This window comes from Orcinus orca, chromosome 15 (genome assembly GCF_937001465.1).
Source record: "Orcinus orca chromosome 15, mOrcOrc1.1, whole genome shotgun sequence".
In the NCBI taxonomy this organism is placed as follows: domain Eukaryota; kingdom Metazoa; phylum Chordata; class Mammalia; order Artiodactyla; family Delphinidae; genus Orcinus; species Orcinus orca.
Genome location: NC_064573.1, coordinates 10176011 through 10192862, shown reverse-complemented (window position 1 = coordinate 10192862; position 16852 = coordinate 10176011). Strand labels below are relative to the sequence as shown.

Here is a 16852-nt window from a genome sequence, read left to right as displayed (position 1 = left end):
CCAACCCTTTCTTTTTTGATAGTTTTTGTTTGTCTCTAAAATATTTATACCTAGAAAAAGTTGCCAGCAAATGTTGTTACTACTTAACTTAGCAGGTCTTTTTCCAAATAAATGTCACAGAGGAGCGACTTTCAATCAGAACATCTCATACATAATGTATAACTTGAGCAATTAATTTTTTCCTTTGGTAATAATGGCACATTACCCTGGAAGGGTGAAGGTGTGCAGACAGGAAGTAACAGCAAGTTAATTATTGTCCTGAATTAATTCATTTTCTTCTCTCCATTTTTTTGTATTATTAACCACAGTCAGCACACTGTACATTACATCCCCAGGATTTATTTATTTTATAACTGGAAGTTTGTACCTTTTAGCCATCTTTGCCCATTTCCACTTCATTTTCTTTTTGGCGATAATATTTCAAGAGTAAGGAGATAAGTCTATGAGCCTTCCTAAAGTTAAACTTAATATAATTATAATAATTATTATTTTAAGAATCACAACAGGTAAAAATGTCATGTTTGCTATACATTAAGCCCAGTTAATTATTTATATGTATTATTTCAGTTAATTCCTCCAATGATATGATGACTTATATATCCTTAATATCCCTATTGTACAGATGAATCCCATATATAATCTCTATTCCCTTTCCTAGGACAAAATATTCTATAGATTTGTACCTCTATGTAATCATGAATATATGGTCATTTCCATGTCCAGCCTTATTTCTAGCTGAGATAAACCACTTAGCACTGCAGAAGCCAAAAGAACATATCACATTTTAACTATTAAAATGAATAAGCACAAAGAAATAGCATGAAATAAAGTTGTATAAACTATTGTAACAGGCTTTCAAATGTCCTAAGAACACTATAAATTATATTTACTTTTTTTGTATTTTGCTAATGTTTTCTACTAGTAAGGTGAAATTTAAATTATTCAAACTATATGAAATGCCAAATTGATTTGATATGTTAATGTATCCACTTTATTGATTAGTTTGTAACTTGAAAGAAACATCATGAAAATGTTTCATTTTATTCCGTTTTTAAGAAACACTTGCCTTGATCTTTCTTATGCCCACTTTGGCCAAGGTGGTTGTCTCTCTCCCTGTTCCACTTACTCTGCTGCATCTGGACCTCTGGTTTCTGGGTGGGGATGGAGAGATGAGAGATAAAGGGCATATAAACAAGGCTGGCTCTATCATAATTTCACAGCCAATGTTCTGTGTCATGACAGGCATCTGACTGCTGGCACTCTATTCTGGAGCTCATGCATTGGGTATTTGGAGACATTTTAAGGACCAGAGGTCCCTGTTTTTCCTTAGCCTGTGTGACACAGTCTTTGGATGACTGATTTAAGCTCCCTTTCAGCTTCTACATTCTGTGCAAAATTTCTACACCTGGAACCACTTAACCTATGGGAAATTCATGCAGTTTTGCCTTGCCAAAGGCCAGGAACTGCATTTTTCCCAGTTTTAGCCCTCTCTGTTTCCCTGCCATTTCATATCAGGCAGCTTCCCATCCTTAGAGCTCTCTAGGAAAAAAAGACAGCAAGAAATACTAACGTGTCTCAAGGATCTAATCTGTGATTGAGATGCTAGTCTCTAATGTAATTGTGAAATTATAGTTTCCTGGAAGAGGGGATAGATAGTAGAAAGGAGATAGTTGATAGATGGATATGTGGATGGGAGGATGGTTGGAGGGGTACATAGATATATAAGACAGACGTAATTGGATATGTAAAAACCACATAATCCTTTTCTACATTTATTTCCAGCTTTTAATGTACTTGATATCTAATGCCTATTTATATCATATAAAAGAACATGAAGCTACCTTGTAGGTTTTGTGTAGCCCTGTGAGCTTAACAATGCATTTGTTACCAAATTGTATTCTAAAACATGAAGCATAGAATTCTCATGCATCACAAATGTTTTCCTATTCATCACACTTCATGGGAACTTATTCATATGAGAACTTCTACAGCAATCATCAAAGGATGTGTTTTGACTAAACAGTATAACATTATTACCTTTCCCCACAGCAGGAAATGATATCAATAAGTACAAACAAGTTAAAATACCAAATTCATATAATTTCTAGAAAGATTTTGAAAAATCTTATTGTAACCCAGAACTACCCAGTGCTAACCTGGTTAGAAAAATACATTAATTTCACATTAATATTCAACAATGTCAATACGGCTTCTATACAGGACCAAGTAAAATAGATTGGGATTCATTATTACATCCATTTAAGAAATATTTATTGGTCACATACCATGTGCTAGAAACAATTTTAGACAAGAACAAATGAAAAAGTCCGACAACCCCTTGCCCAATTAGAGTTTACATTCTAATAAAGGATAAAGGCAATAACAAGTAACATATATATAATGTACTTGCTACAGAGTAGCTGAGTGATTTGATGCAAAGAAAGGCAGAGCAAGGGACACAGTGGGAGAGAGTGGTCCGGTAGGCCTTTCTGAGGAAGTTGCAATTGATCACGGACTTGAATGAAGTGAGGGAATGAAAAATAGAAATGTTTGGAGGAAGATTGCTTCAGGCCTAGAGCATGGCATTAGAAGAGGTCAGAGCACACAGAGATAAGCAGACACAGGATAATACATGACCTTGTATGTCAGGTCAGAAAACTGATTTATATTTCAAATGCGCTGTGAAGCCCTTGGGATCACTCAGTGCTAGAAAAGAAAGGGATCTGTGCATTCCAGCAGAATAAGGTCAGCTGTTACGATGCTGGGCTGATATTTATTGAACTCTTGTGCTTTGTCTGGTACTACGTGTGCTTCCTGTTTTACTTATTCTTCACAACAATCGTGTGAAATACATACATTGGACCTCGTTTTACCGATCACAACCTCAGATACGGAAAGATTAGACAGTTCGATAAAGTTCACACAATTATTTAAATAAAAGTGAACTAATTCAAACTCAGATCTGATAGGCTCAAGCTATGTGCTTAGTGAACAACTATTATTGCTAACATTTTCTGATCCCTATAAAGGATTTCAATATTTTCCTGTTTCAACCACTAGTAACTTAAGACTTACACATAAACATGTAAGTTAATGAAGGGTGCTGTTTAAGTAGTGCAGGTATTAATGCAAAGCTGTGCTATTTCATAAATATCCTCGCATTGATTTACCTTTATTAAAATTTACAAAAATGAGACCTTAATGTCATGTCTTTAGCTTAGGATACAGCTGTGTTCTTGCAACAACTGTGTGACTAGAAAAAAAGGTTAAAATAGTTATTGAAATATTACCAAGTATAACTTCTAGAAAATTGCAACTTCTCTACTAGAATCAGAGAGTATTTTCTTGATATAGTTTAAAAGGACACTTTCTAGACTAGCAAATAGGTATCCAGCCCTGAATCTCTTTTCCTATGTACCCTATGATTGACAATCCTATCATTAACTAAACCAGAATTTATTTTAACACATCTTCTTAGTGCCACTGGACTCAAACACTAAACTTAGTGATGCAGATACTGCATTTTTATAAGGTGTTCATCCAAGTTGATAAGTTGTTTATAAGGCTTTCATTCATGACTGAACTAACTGCAAGCCTCCGAAGACCCTATTTCTTTTTTTCTAATCTATTTTCCATGGATTGCTTCATCTGCTGTTTATCATACATTCCAGTTCAACCAAGATTATATAGCACTATTTTCTAAATACAGGGTACAGCCATTCATGGAATAATTCATGAAAATTTCCCTAACTATACTCTTTCAATTTTTATGTCCATATGATAGGAATATAAATGTTCTCTCAACCCATACATTTTTTTACCTGCAAGTTTTTACTTTATTTTTGAATTTTCTTTTGTTTACTGTTCTTACTTTTCCCTAAGTAAATAACGATATGAATATACCAGGAGTTACTACAGCTTATGTCCTCTCTACTACATTTAATATCTTCCTAAATTGTTGTATTTCAAGTCTGATTTTCTCAGGCTTTTGTAAAATGGTGATATCTGTGTTGCTGACATAATGGTACCTGATTGATACTGATGAAAAAATTCTCTTCTATTACATGGTATGGATGGTATTGTCTTAAAGTACAGAGAAAAAATATATTGTAGCTATTGAACTACTCCAACTTTAGCTCAAAATTATTTGAAGTACTTGATTAGAACATATATGGTCAATTTGGTTCAGCTCAGTTTCACATGCTATTAATAAAAAATGAACACATAAAGCTATTTTGAGGACACAGTATTCACTACTTTCTTTCTGTTCAACCTGTGAATTTTGAATTCCACTTTGATTTGGATAGAATAATTGAGAATCATTCTTACAAGGTTGATTAAAATTAAAGTGTTTTATTATCTTACTATCTAATGTTACCTTAAAGCTTTATGTCCAGCAGCTTAGCATACTTCCTTCATAATGTTACCATAAAAGTAACTATTGTACCTAATTTTATATTCCATAATAAAAAAAATGACACAGAAGAATCAGTTATAGTCTAATCTCTTAATAAAAAAGGAAATGCTGAGAATTTTATCATGTTTTATTTTATGCATGGTAAGAGCAGGGCAGCTGATCGTAACATTTAGGATGAATAATAACTCCAGTTTGAATCTAGTACTCCTTTCATTTATATTATTTTTAGTAGCAATAAAATTAGAAATCAAAAACTAAAATTAAAAAAATTTCACACTTTCTACCATTTTCTTAAAGTTCAAATTTAATGTTCAGTAAATGTTGATATGTGTTTTATCATAGTATTGTGACATGATAAAGATGTATTTTGGATACATAAGAAAATAACATATGAAAATCTCCTAAACAAAGTCTATGTCCCTTTTTTTATATAAAGCTGTAATATCAAAGAGAATACAAATTTACACTATATCTTTGAGTAATTAACAGATACAAAGCATCTGTCTAAATTTGAAATCAGTTTTAAAATGTGGTCTTGATGACATTTTTAAAATATCAAACTAGAATGAATCATAGACTCTCAGTCAGAAGCTTGCTTATTCATAGAAAAGAAACAGTTTTTAAAAGATGTATATAACCACTGAGATTCTCCTAGGTGTTTATCTCTGTAGAGTATCGGGAGCTTAACACACATAAACTCTTCACTCTTACTTTGTCTAAGATTTTAAAAATGGATAAATGAAATAATATTAAGACAATCTAGATCAGGGCCCTTTTCACATTAAACTTTCAAAAATTTTGAGAATTTGTATTGGATGGTATTGGAAAAATGTCAGAGGAGTATTTCAGGGGCACACTAGAGCTGGCCTGCCTTGGCACCCGAGAGCTGACTGTTAGCTTCACTTCCCCATACCTGCAGTCAGTGACAATGGATGGGTAGCTTGAAATAACCATGGGATACTTACCCCAAGAATATCAGAAAACATTATAAATTGGGTCTTTTCCTTTTTCCCAAGAACCGGAGTATACAACTCTTTACCAAGAGACTACCAGTTTGCCCAAATACACATTAGCATTTAAAAAAATTTATTAATAAAAAAGCCCTAATTATTTGACTGCATAGCCGAACCAAACATGCATGCTAATCTTTTAAAGCGAGGTCCCAATTCATTAAGGTAATCATAGTTTTCATCCTGATCAAAGACTGCTGACCCTAAAGAGCTCAGGGATCCAGCTAAGGACCCTGTCCCCTCAAAAGCATAGGTCTGGAGGGAGTCAAAAGGAGGGGCACAGGGATCAGTGTTAGCCTCTTCGAGCTTTTCTAGAATGAATTTCCTGAATACGGCACTATCTGGGCCAACCTGCAAAGACTGCCTGTACAGGCTCCGAATCTCTACCCTGCTGGCTCTCCGAGTCTTGCGTTCCCGCATGACTGTGCCACCCTGCAGCTCCACTATGTCAAATGCCTCTGTATCCTCCTCTCCGCCACCTTCATCATCATATCTGAATATATTCTCTCTGAAATCTTCACCTTTCTCAGGAAATAGAGTCTGTTTCCTTCGTTGTTTCAGACCTAGGTTCAAAAAAATAAACCCTGTCAAAGAGAGCATACAAGAACATTAATTAACACAAATACAATACAATATTATATATTATAAATACATATGCTTCATATTACCCATAATATTACTATTATATTATAAATATATAATATATAATAAATATCATATATTAGTATGTTATCATATATTTATACTAAACACATTATTAAATATTGTATGTTACAATATTTTATATTATATATTATACATAAAAATATAATGTACTATTTAATAAATATTATGTCATAATATATAAGATATTGTTAAATATTTTTATTTATAATAAACTATATAATTCTTGCTTCTGTTATAAGCTCAAGACATAAGCTTCGATTTTCTGATTATAAGACAAAAAGATATATTTGCTATTGAAAATTTACTGAAGGGACTTGCAGAATGACAAGGAAGTATAACAATCTTTCTGGCTGATGGTTTAAAGTAGAAAAACATCATAAAAATATAGTGAATTGGGTTTCCCTGGTAGTGCAGTGGTTGAGAGTCCACCTGCTGGTGCAGGGGGCGCAGGTTCGTGCCCCGGTCCGGGAGGATCCCGCGTGCCGCGGAGCGGCTGGGCCCGTGAGCCGTGGTCGCTGGGCCTGCGCGTCCAGAGCCTGTGCTCCGCGACGGGAGAGGCCGCGGCGGTGAGAGGCCCGTGTACCGCAAAAGAAAAAAACCATATATATATATATATATATATATATATATATATATATATAGTGAATTGTTTATGATGATCAATTTAAGATTAAAAATTTTATATTTTTCTTATATATTGAAAATGGCACAAAGTAGAATCTATATGCATCTGCCAATCTCAGTAACCAATGATCTATGTTAGTGGAAGTTAAGCACACAGAACTGATTTGTTTTTCGCCATTGAGACAAATTCTGTGGCATAATTATTTTCTAAGTTAATATTTATTGACTACAAAGTATGTACCAGTCATTTTTCTGAAAGCTTTACATTTATTCATTGATTAGTTATGATACCCGTATTTTATTATAATTCTCTATTAAAGATAAGGAAACTGAAGTGCAGAGAGATTAAGTCACATACCCAGAGTCACACAGCTAGGAAACAAAAAGCTGGCATTCAAAACCAGAAAGTTGTTTCAGAATCCGTGCTTTGTTATACCATATTAATTTCAGAAATTCCAAACCTATCAGGTTTCTGAATCATAACACTGGTATGTCCACATCGATCAATTATATAAGATAATTTTAGCATTGTGTAGAAATAGAACAATTTCAGAATGCTTTTTTAAATTTTTAAATTTTAAAGAAAAGTGCATGTGTATATGTGTGTGTTTGTGTGTGTTTCATGGATAGCCAATCCTTACACAATCTTGGATCTTAAGTAGCTGTTCATCATTTCATCTATAAGAATTGAAACAGGAAGTAATGTTATTAATATTATCACAAAGAGAAATACATTAGGCCATATTTTATATAAATTTTACACTTAAAGAAATTGAAATAGTGTTCTTGAAATAAGGCCATTGTGTTTGAATCCTGGCACTGTACTTTAATACAACAGAGGTATATGGTTGAAATAGAAAGGGATCTAATAAATAATTTTTCAATCTATGAAAATTGAAGAGCGTATTCTTGAAACTTTCACAGGAAACTGCTGACTACTGGTTTACCCTGATTTCCCACCTTCTCAGTATTACTCGTGCTCTTGACTGTGAGGCTGCCCTTGGTATTTACTTGCAGGGTTTCGGGACTAGGTTTAGTTCTGTACCAGTGAGTAACTTAGTACTTGCATCCTGCAAACATTATACTGTTTTTACTACTTCTTGCTTCTGATATCTAGCTATGTAGCTCTAAATTCAGTTTTATGATCAAAGATCATTAAAAATTATTTTGAAAAACTGAAGCTAGGTAGAAATGAAGGGTAACTTTGAATGGTAAAAGAGGAAAGCTTTGAGACAGACGAGAAGAGTGAAGGCAAAGCAAATCCTGAAACATTTTGTATGTCCCTTTGAGCAGTGAGTTTGGGATTCCAGAACCCATGGCTGATACCATTGCTGTCAACACTCTGTAAAGTTGTGTTGGCTTTGATATGAAGCTATGAGGGAAAGCAAGAGAAGGGTTTAGATTATATATACTGGTATGTTAAAGAAAGGGAAAATTTTTTGCTAGATGCATGTAGTTTTGAAAGCCTGGCTAAAACATTTGGGGCCTCATTTGCCTCATCCGTAAAATGAGAATAACTTATCTCCTTGTGAAAACAACAGCAGCAACAAAAACAAACAAAAACAGGTGGAGCTATTTTACTATTTCTTTTGTGTTAGCACTTTAAGTAAGACCCTCTCTTTTACATTTTTTCATCTTAACATTTACTTCCTCAATGCTCCTAGGCTTCAGTGAGCTGCAGTATCAGGTTGGATAGAGGTGTGTTATGGAATATTAGCACTTCATTTACTAGCTGCATGACCCTTTGTAAACCATATAACTCTTGGAATTTCACTTTCTTCATCTACACAATGAAGGTGATAATAGTCACCACATCTTAAGGTTATCTTGAGGATCAAACTGCATAATTTCTGTAAAGCACTTAGGACAGTCTCCTGGAGTATAATAAGCACTCAATGGAATCTCACCATTATTATTACTAATTTTTATATTGCTACATATGTTACAATGTGTGTGTCCAAAACACTCTTAAAAGGATGGGCACAGGTATACTCATATACTCATAGAATTCAAGGATCAACTATTTTCAACCTGAAGTGCATACTCACTCTATTTTTCATTCACTCCACTTGATTTTAGAATTGTAACACATTAAGAAGGGCAATTAAATGCAGACACACACACAAGCCCACACATACCATTATAATGGAATTAACTCTTTTCTATATTTATCATGTTACTGTCAATAAATGAAGATATGCTCCGTTCACACAACTTACCACATATTATCATAATGCATATCAGAATAGCAATTATGACTTCTGTCCTGAATCCCATGGAAAGCATAAGATCCTTATTACTGCAGGTCTGCGTGCTACCAGTGTCATCACAGGCACAGACGTGTATGGTAAGGGTGTTTGTGCTTGTAAGTGATGGGATTCCATTGTCAGCAATTAGGATGGATACGTAGAAGACAGGCTCTTCTTGAAGGCTGAAACCAGTTCTATTAGTCAAAATTACAGCTGTGTTATCTAAAACAAAAATCCATGTGCATGATTTTTTCAATAATACAAAAGAAATTCATACCAGTTAAATGTACTAGAGGCAGCAGTGTAGAGCTCAAATAAGTTCAAATAGGGAAGAGCAAATTTCTGATAAAAAAGACAAGAGATCAACTCAAAAAGTCATTATTGATTTTGACATTGCCTAAATCCCAATTTAAAAATTAGATAAAGTATATGAATCAGTTCCAAAATGTTTTTTGATAAATATATGAAATGTACATGTGGAACACAGAAAAGAAAACAGCATTTTAATTAGATATCAATAGTAAATAGGGGGTACTAGCATTAACTTTATAATGACAGTATCACTTTCATTTGGGTTAAATACTCATGACAGTGCTTTTTCTAGTAGAAACTCATTATTTTCACAAATACTATAAATACACAAGATTTTCAAGTCATCTCCCTATCACAGCAAGTGATCTCAAATAATGTATTTACTAATAAGACAAAAGAATTCATTTTACTTGGTGTAAAAGATTCTATTAGAATGTTTCATTTCATTTTGACATTATTAACCCATTTTCTACTTAAATTTCAGAGAATCGTTAAACCTTGGTAGTACTGATTAATTCACCTAGACAGAAGATTCAAAAAATTAACAAAAATAAACAATATATACTTCAACACATTTGAAATTGCTTTTCCCTCAATCCCAAATTATTCTAAATAGTCTTTTCCAGGGCAGTTTATTGTGTCTCAGTACTAGTGTTTCCCCCCGACTTGACTTTGATTTTTTTTTTTTTTTTTTTTCGGTACGTGGGCCTCTCACTGTTCTGGCCTCTCCCGTTGCGGAGCACAGGCTCCGGACGCGCAGGCTCAGTGGCCATGGCTCATGGGCCCAGCCGCTCCGCGGCATGTGGGATCTTCCCGGACCGGGGCACGAACCCGTGTCCCCTGCATCGGCAGGCGGACTCTCAACCACTGTGCCACCAGGGAAGCCCTTGACTTTGATTTTTGGTATTGGCATTCCCTCAAATATTTTCTGTGGCAATCAAACAAATGTTAGAAGACACAAATAAATGGAAATATATAAATGGAAGAATTTGACATAGGCAAATGCAAATAAATGGAAGTCTTTTGAAATGTATGCCTACTTATGACTTTTCCCAAATCACCTTTTAAAAACTAATTCTCCATCATGCTCTTGAAGTCTATAAAACACTTGTGATTTTATTCACTAGGCAGATTGAAGAGGTGAGAGAGTTTATATATTTTTGGTATGTATTTCATTAAATTCCTTGTAACTGCAAACATTAAACCAAATCAATTATTCTCTTTATGTTTTAATATATTTATTTTGTTCCACTAACTTATTTTATATTTACATAAACAAAACTAACCCACAGCTTATTTCTTATATTGATATTTGCATTTTTTTAAATCCTAAATCTATTTGAGTTTCCTTCACTGGGGAATTTGACAAAGACAAAAGGAAAAGAATGTGTCTGCATTTATTCTCCCATAACAGATCTCCCCTTATATGGAGCTTAAACTCAGTTGTAAGGAAGGACAGCTGCAGGTGTTTGGTTATAGATGCTTGAGTAATGAATCCTACGGTGTTTCATATCTTTGAGATATGAAGCAAAATTAGAATAGAAATCCATGTAATGACAAAAAAATATTTTACTGAAGTGAAGGAAAAAAGAACAGAGTGGCTTTGTAAAAAGTTATTCCCCTTGTATATGGAACGAAAAGGAATTCTGTCCCTCTGTACAAAATCCTTTAGATTTTGTTCTCAGGCTGATATAATGACTTCGTTTTGAAGGAAAAAGCATAGTCTTAAGCCAATTCCAAATACTTATAGCTCCTAATTAATGACTCCAAATATCTTTCAATCAATCAAGCTAACATGATTATATATCATTTTCTTCCCCAGACATGGGTTGAAGTTTGAGTTATGTGAAGACGTGAAAGGAACCATGGTGTCAGAACTGCAATTATATTTGCAAGGTCATTCAGACTTTACAGGGGCCTATAGCCAATGATGACTTGAAAAAGTGCTTCTAATTTAAAGAAATCCAGTGGGAAATGGGGAAATGATATTCCTAGGACACTACTTTGAGTTTGTTTCCAATTTCCATTGCAACTCCTTGCTTTATTTCTCAACATTATCATATTTCAGGTATAGTATAAAAAGTAATGTTACAAATTTCCTTAAAATTAAACAAGATTCTCGAAGAAGAATGGATAGAAAGTTATTATGAGTGAATGGCATTACCTTGATTATCTATGATTGTAAAACTTGAGTTATTTTCTACCACAGATACATTAAAGTAAAAGTGGTGATCTTCTATGGATTCATCTCTATCCACTGCACTGATGGTCTGAATCACCTAGAAAAAAATAGGGATAAGTTTTTTATATTATTATTCAGAAAAATGATCATTATCATTATTATATTCTTCTTATTATTAGCTTTTATTAAAATTGCTTTACCAAAATCTTTATGGATATTGCAGAGGATATCTCAAACTGGTGGAGAATATGAAAATATTTTTTCGGGTTAAAAATATGTTTACTTGGGGCTTCCCTGGTGGCGCAGTGATTGAGAGTCCGCCTGCCGATGCAGGGGACATGGGTTCGTGCCCCGGTCCGGGAAGACCCCACATGCCGTGGAGCGGCTGGGCCTGCTGAGCGGCTGGGCCCGTGAGCCATGGCGGCTGAGCCTGCGCGTCAACGTGAGAGGCCACAGCAGTGAGAGGCCCGCGTACAGAAAAAAAAAAAAAAATATATATATATATATATATATATATATGTTTACTTGCTCCTTTCAAAAGAACATTTTAATATTACATAATAAATGAACTCTTGTTAACAGAGGAGAAGATTTCCATAAGCTAAGTTCGTTAGAAAACATCCTCCCATCCTTCCTGCCTCGATTTCTCCCTTCCTTCCTTTTTTCCTTCTCCCTTTCTTATCTGAATACCAACCATTATGATTTGCTGAAGTTATATATTTCCTGCTTATATTGACAGCATAGCTGTGGTAAGCTTATTGTCTTACTAGAGTATTTGCTAAAGTAATGAGCTTTTAAATTGATTTGAGGAAGTAACACATTTAAAGCTTAGGGGCAATGTACATGATTTCCTTGACCCACAAAGATTATAGGAAAAGTGTTCCACGTCAAATAAATCCCTCTCTCTATCTCAGATCATAAAAAAGTGAAATAATGCAACTATGAACAAACGACAATTAGTTCTTTGCTTTCAAGACATGAAAGTGTCAGTCAAGTAGTTAATTATTGTCAAAAAAGAGATGTGCTGTCAAGATCAAATAATGAGATTGTGATTAATTCTGGAAATTAAAGTAAATTGACTATAGAAGTTATTGTTTTGAATTTTCTAGAATGAAAGTGCTTTTAACAATGTGTCAAACAAAATATCCTTAGTTACAAGATGACAGACCCATAATTTATAATGTTACACTTCAAAGGGTATCTCCCCACATGCATAAAGGACCTTGTGAAACTAATGCAATTTGTACATTATTTCTCTACATTGATTTATCTTTTCCCTCATAACACGTTCTTAATTAAATCATAATCATGTAATGTTAATTAAATAATCTAATAAAAGAAAACATTTTTATTCAATTCATGCCTACAATAATAAATGTTCATCGTATGAGGATAATTATTTTATTCTGGGTTATTATAAGATTTTGTATAGCCAGGGCGAAGGGCAAGGACTTAGAAGTCTGATACTCTGAATTCTACCTTTACAACTTAATTTTCTAAGCTTAAAAACTGGAGATACTTTTTTTTTTTTAACTTTTTAATTTTTTTGTCCGCATTGCACGGCTTGCATGTGGGATCTTAAATCGCTAACCAGGGATCGAACCTGTGTCCCCTCCACTGGAAGCACAAATTCTTAACCACTGGACCGCCAGACAATTCACTTTGCTGTACACCTGAAACTAACACAACATTGTAAATCAACTATGCTCCAATAACATTTTTTTTTAAATGGAGATACTAATACTTAACTTTTAGGATTCAATGTCTTAGCTTGTCAAAGTGCTTGTCATATAAGCAGTACACATTTTTACGTGTTTTCTTCGGGAAAACATTGTCTTGTTGGGATTTGTATAGGATGGTGTCCTGAATACTGTGAGTAATCTTGTTATATATATATTTGCTCAATTAAGATGGATAGCAAATTGTAAAAAAAATCACGTTTATCTTGTTGGCATATGCAGCCTTGATGTTTAGACAAGGAATCATTTATCTTACTACCTGACTTTCTGTTTTAGACACATGCCTCTGACTAAATGTTGAAAATGTTTTCCTTTCCTGTATGAAGGCTCAAGAACACTAGAGAGATTTTGACTTTGTATATATTTTAAAATACTTTAAAAACCAAACTACCAGGGTGAGCTGTGACAAAGCGAGAGAGAGGCATGGACATATATACACTACCAAACATAAGGTAGATAGCTAGTGGGAAGCAGCCGCATAGCACAGGGAGATCAGCTCGGTGCTTTGTGACCGCCTGGAGGGGTAGGATAGGGAGGGTGGGAGGGAGGGAGACGCAAGAGGGAAGAGATATGGGAACATATGTATATGTATAACTGATTCACTTTCTTATAAAGCAGAAACTAACACACCATTGTAAAGCAATTATACTCCAATAAAGATGTTAAAAAAAACCCCAAACTACCCTATACATATGTATAGGTAAATGGAATATGTACAGGTTTTTCCTGCCTTTTTCAATGAACATACCTCCACTTATAAATTGCTTTGTAAACTGGGTTTCCATATGTTTTATTGGGTTCCACCACTTTACAAAAATAGGAACCCACTGACATAATAGAATCAGTCACATAGTGGGTATCATTAATTCTATTGAACCAACCTTGAACACGTATATTTTTCTTGAAAACGCAAATCTCTAAAAAGGGGTCAACATTAATATACCTTCAAGTCTTTTTTTTTTTTTTTTTTTTTTTGTGGTACACGGGCCTCTCACTGCTGTGGCCTCTCCCGTTGTGGAGCACAGGCTCCGGATGCACAGGCTTAGCAGCCATGGCTCACGGGCCCAGCCACTCCGTGGCATGTGGGATCTTCCCGGACATGAACCCATGTCCCCTGCATCGGCAGGCGGACTCTCAACCACTGCGCCATCAGGGAAGCCCTACCTTCAAGCCTTGAGTGAGGATATTGATTTTTTATTTTAATATAACAATGGAAAGTTTTTCATTTTAATTTTCAAATAAAATTCTAAGAAAAATCCCTATTTGTTGCATTGGTTAGATTTCTAAACTATATACTTATATCTACTTACCTGGAGCCTATCTCTGACCTTATACATTTATGAGAGAAGCAAAGAAATCAAAATGCAAAGCTCATACAAAGAACAGCTGTGTTTGACAAATTCTGAAACTGTAGCTTTTTCATTTCTCTTTGCTCTCTGGGCAGAATTTTGTCCAATTTCCCTCTGACACAGTACATGTGATTTCCTGTCTATACTACTTTGAAGTCTACAATGGAAATATATTTTGTAAGCATAGAGAACCTAACAATAACCACCTTTCACTGAGAACTTACCTATTGGCCGGGGTTTGTTCTATATATTACCATAGCTGATCTTTGCAACAATCTTGTGGAATAAACCTTATCATTGTCCCAACTTTATATTCTCTTATATTAAGCTTCAAGTCAGTTATATATCTTAGGTAGGTAAAATTGCAGGGTCAGAATTTGAATGTAAGCTGATGCAACAGCTGGTGTGAAATATGAGTAGTATATGTGCCCCCCAGAGCCTTTTTTCAACTTTATTTAGATATAATTGACAAATAAAATTGTAAGATATTTAAAGATAATCAAGGAAGACATATAATTATTTTCCTTCTATTAATTACCTTTCATTATGGCTTTTTGTTTTTTTTAAAGAGGCACCCATGGACCAGCTTACTAAAATGTCATTCTCAGATTAAATAGCCTGATTTTAAATCAGTCCAATACTCATTTCTCCACAAACTATAGGTATGGCCTTTGTTAAACATGCAATTTTTTGAAAGCTAGTCAATAAGCAAGTGTTATATACTGTGATTTGGAGCAAACAACTCAATTGAGTCTGTTTCCTTACCTCTAATGGCAGATATCAGTGAAATCTACTTCCAAGGTTAGTTGAGGAACACATTTTTGGATTATTATGAACTATAAATTGAATTATAAACTATAAATCAATACACAGGTACTGAGTATCAATTGATGTAAATTATTAATTCCCTGAAATGTGCTTAATAAATAATTTCTCTCAATGCAAGCTATATTAATTAACCAAAAAGTAGGAGTTGCAGTAAATGAATATGTGGAAGGATTTTTAAAAATCTTATCAAAATTGCTTATCTAGTTAAGACCGTCACTTCTTATAGTACTTCCAAATCAGATACCAAATCAGATCTGTTTGACAAAATAAATCTATGGAATTCAAAAAGGTTGTTGAACACCTGTTCAAAAGGTCAAAGTGCTAATTAATAAAATAATAGAGCCACAAGATAACTGAGTCTGTAGTCTGTTTTCTTTCTTTGTTTTGAATGTTTTTAGGGGAAAAATGTTGAGATGCTCATGATATTCTAATATTTTGGTCCTAGACAGAGGCAGAGCTACTCTGTTTTAAAAAAATAAGTTTTCACAAAATTTTATTAGATGTATTTAAAAGCCGTAGATATTGCAATGTTTTGCCATTAACTTATAGAAATCTACCCATATTCTGTTACAAATTATACATTATTAGATTTTTATTGCAATATATTTATTTTTTATTTTCCTTTGACAAATTAAATTTTAATCATTCTTTATAAGTTCACATAACATCATATATAAATTTAAAATTAAATTATGAAAATATCTAATTAATATCCCAAATGTATCCATTTAACAAATATTTCATTGACACTTGGAACATGCCATGTCATCTCAGGTCTGGGTGTCCCATGGTGGCTGGGGTCAAGAGTGTCTCTCTCACCACTGTTTACATTCTAGTGGAATAGAGGTAGAAGCAGGACTGCAAACTTAAAGTGTTGAGTAAGGACCTAATACCTAAAGTACAGAATAAAAGCATATAATAAAACACCTAAAGCACATAATACTTAAATTTTTGGGGTCAGAGGACCTGGCATCTAAACTGAAATTAGATTTTACTTCAGAGTTGATTGGTGGCCACACAAACATTTATTTAAGGAGGGCATTTTACAGAGTTTGGACTTCACACCAATGGCCACTCACAAGTTTTAAACTGGGAAAGACAAAAGTATTTTTATTTAGAATCCCAAATTATTGGGGGAAGTTTTGCATTTTAAAAGGCTCATTCTATGGACATCCTTAGTGTGGGTATGAAAATAGAAGACCTAGTTAGCAAGCTTGGGAGCAACTGGTTGGTAAACAAAACTCCTGGATGTGCTATACAAAAAGACAGCAACAATCAGTGATAGGATGTAAGTTATTTTAAATGAGAAAGTACATATAAATTACCGAAGTGTTTGCATAAACTGAAGATGGTACAACATGCTTCCAGATGGAGATACAGTTTCCCAGGTCCCCAATTTTCTCTAAGGGTAGGTCGATGTCACCAAAGTAAGGTCTTTTTATCATTTCTAAGAAGGCACACAATATATTCTTCTGA

The 16852-nt window shown here is 34.1% G+C and overlaps 1 protein-coding gene across 2 annotated transcripts in view; it reads right to left on the bottom strand.

Annotated features, from left to right (window-relative positions):
- Nucleotides 1-323: 323 nt before the first annotated feature.
- The window catches only part of CDH19 (cadherin 19), an 86457-nt gene continuing 69928 nt past the window's right edge, over nt 324-16852 (bottom strand). The window contains exons 11-13 of one of the 2 annotated variants that reach the window (XM_004268074.3): nt 11443-11557; nt 8937-9188; nt 324-6011 (exon numbers count right to left, since the gene is read on the bottom strand). In XM_004268074.3, coding sequence (XP_004268122.2) covers nt 5521-6011; nt 8937-9188; nt 11443-11557 — 858 coding nt within the window. In that variant the 3' untranslated portion in view covers nt 324-5520. Of the gene's footprint in view, nt 6012-8936; nt 9189-11442; nt 11558-16852 lie in introns of those variants that run through there. The other variant, XM_049698007.1, reaches the window with a different exon arrangement.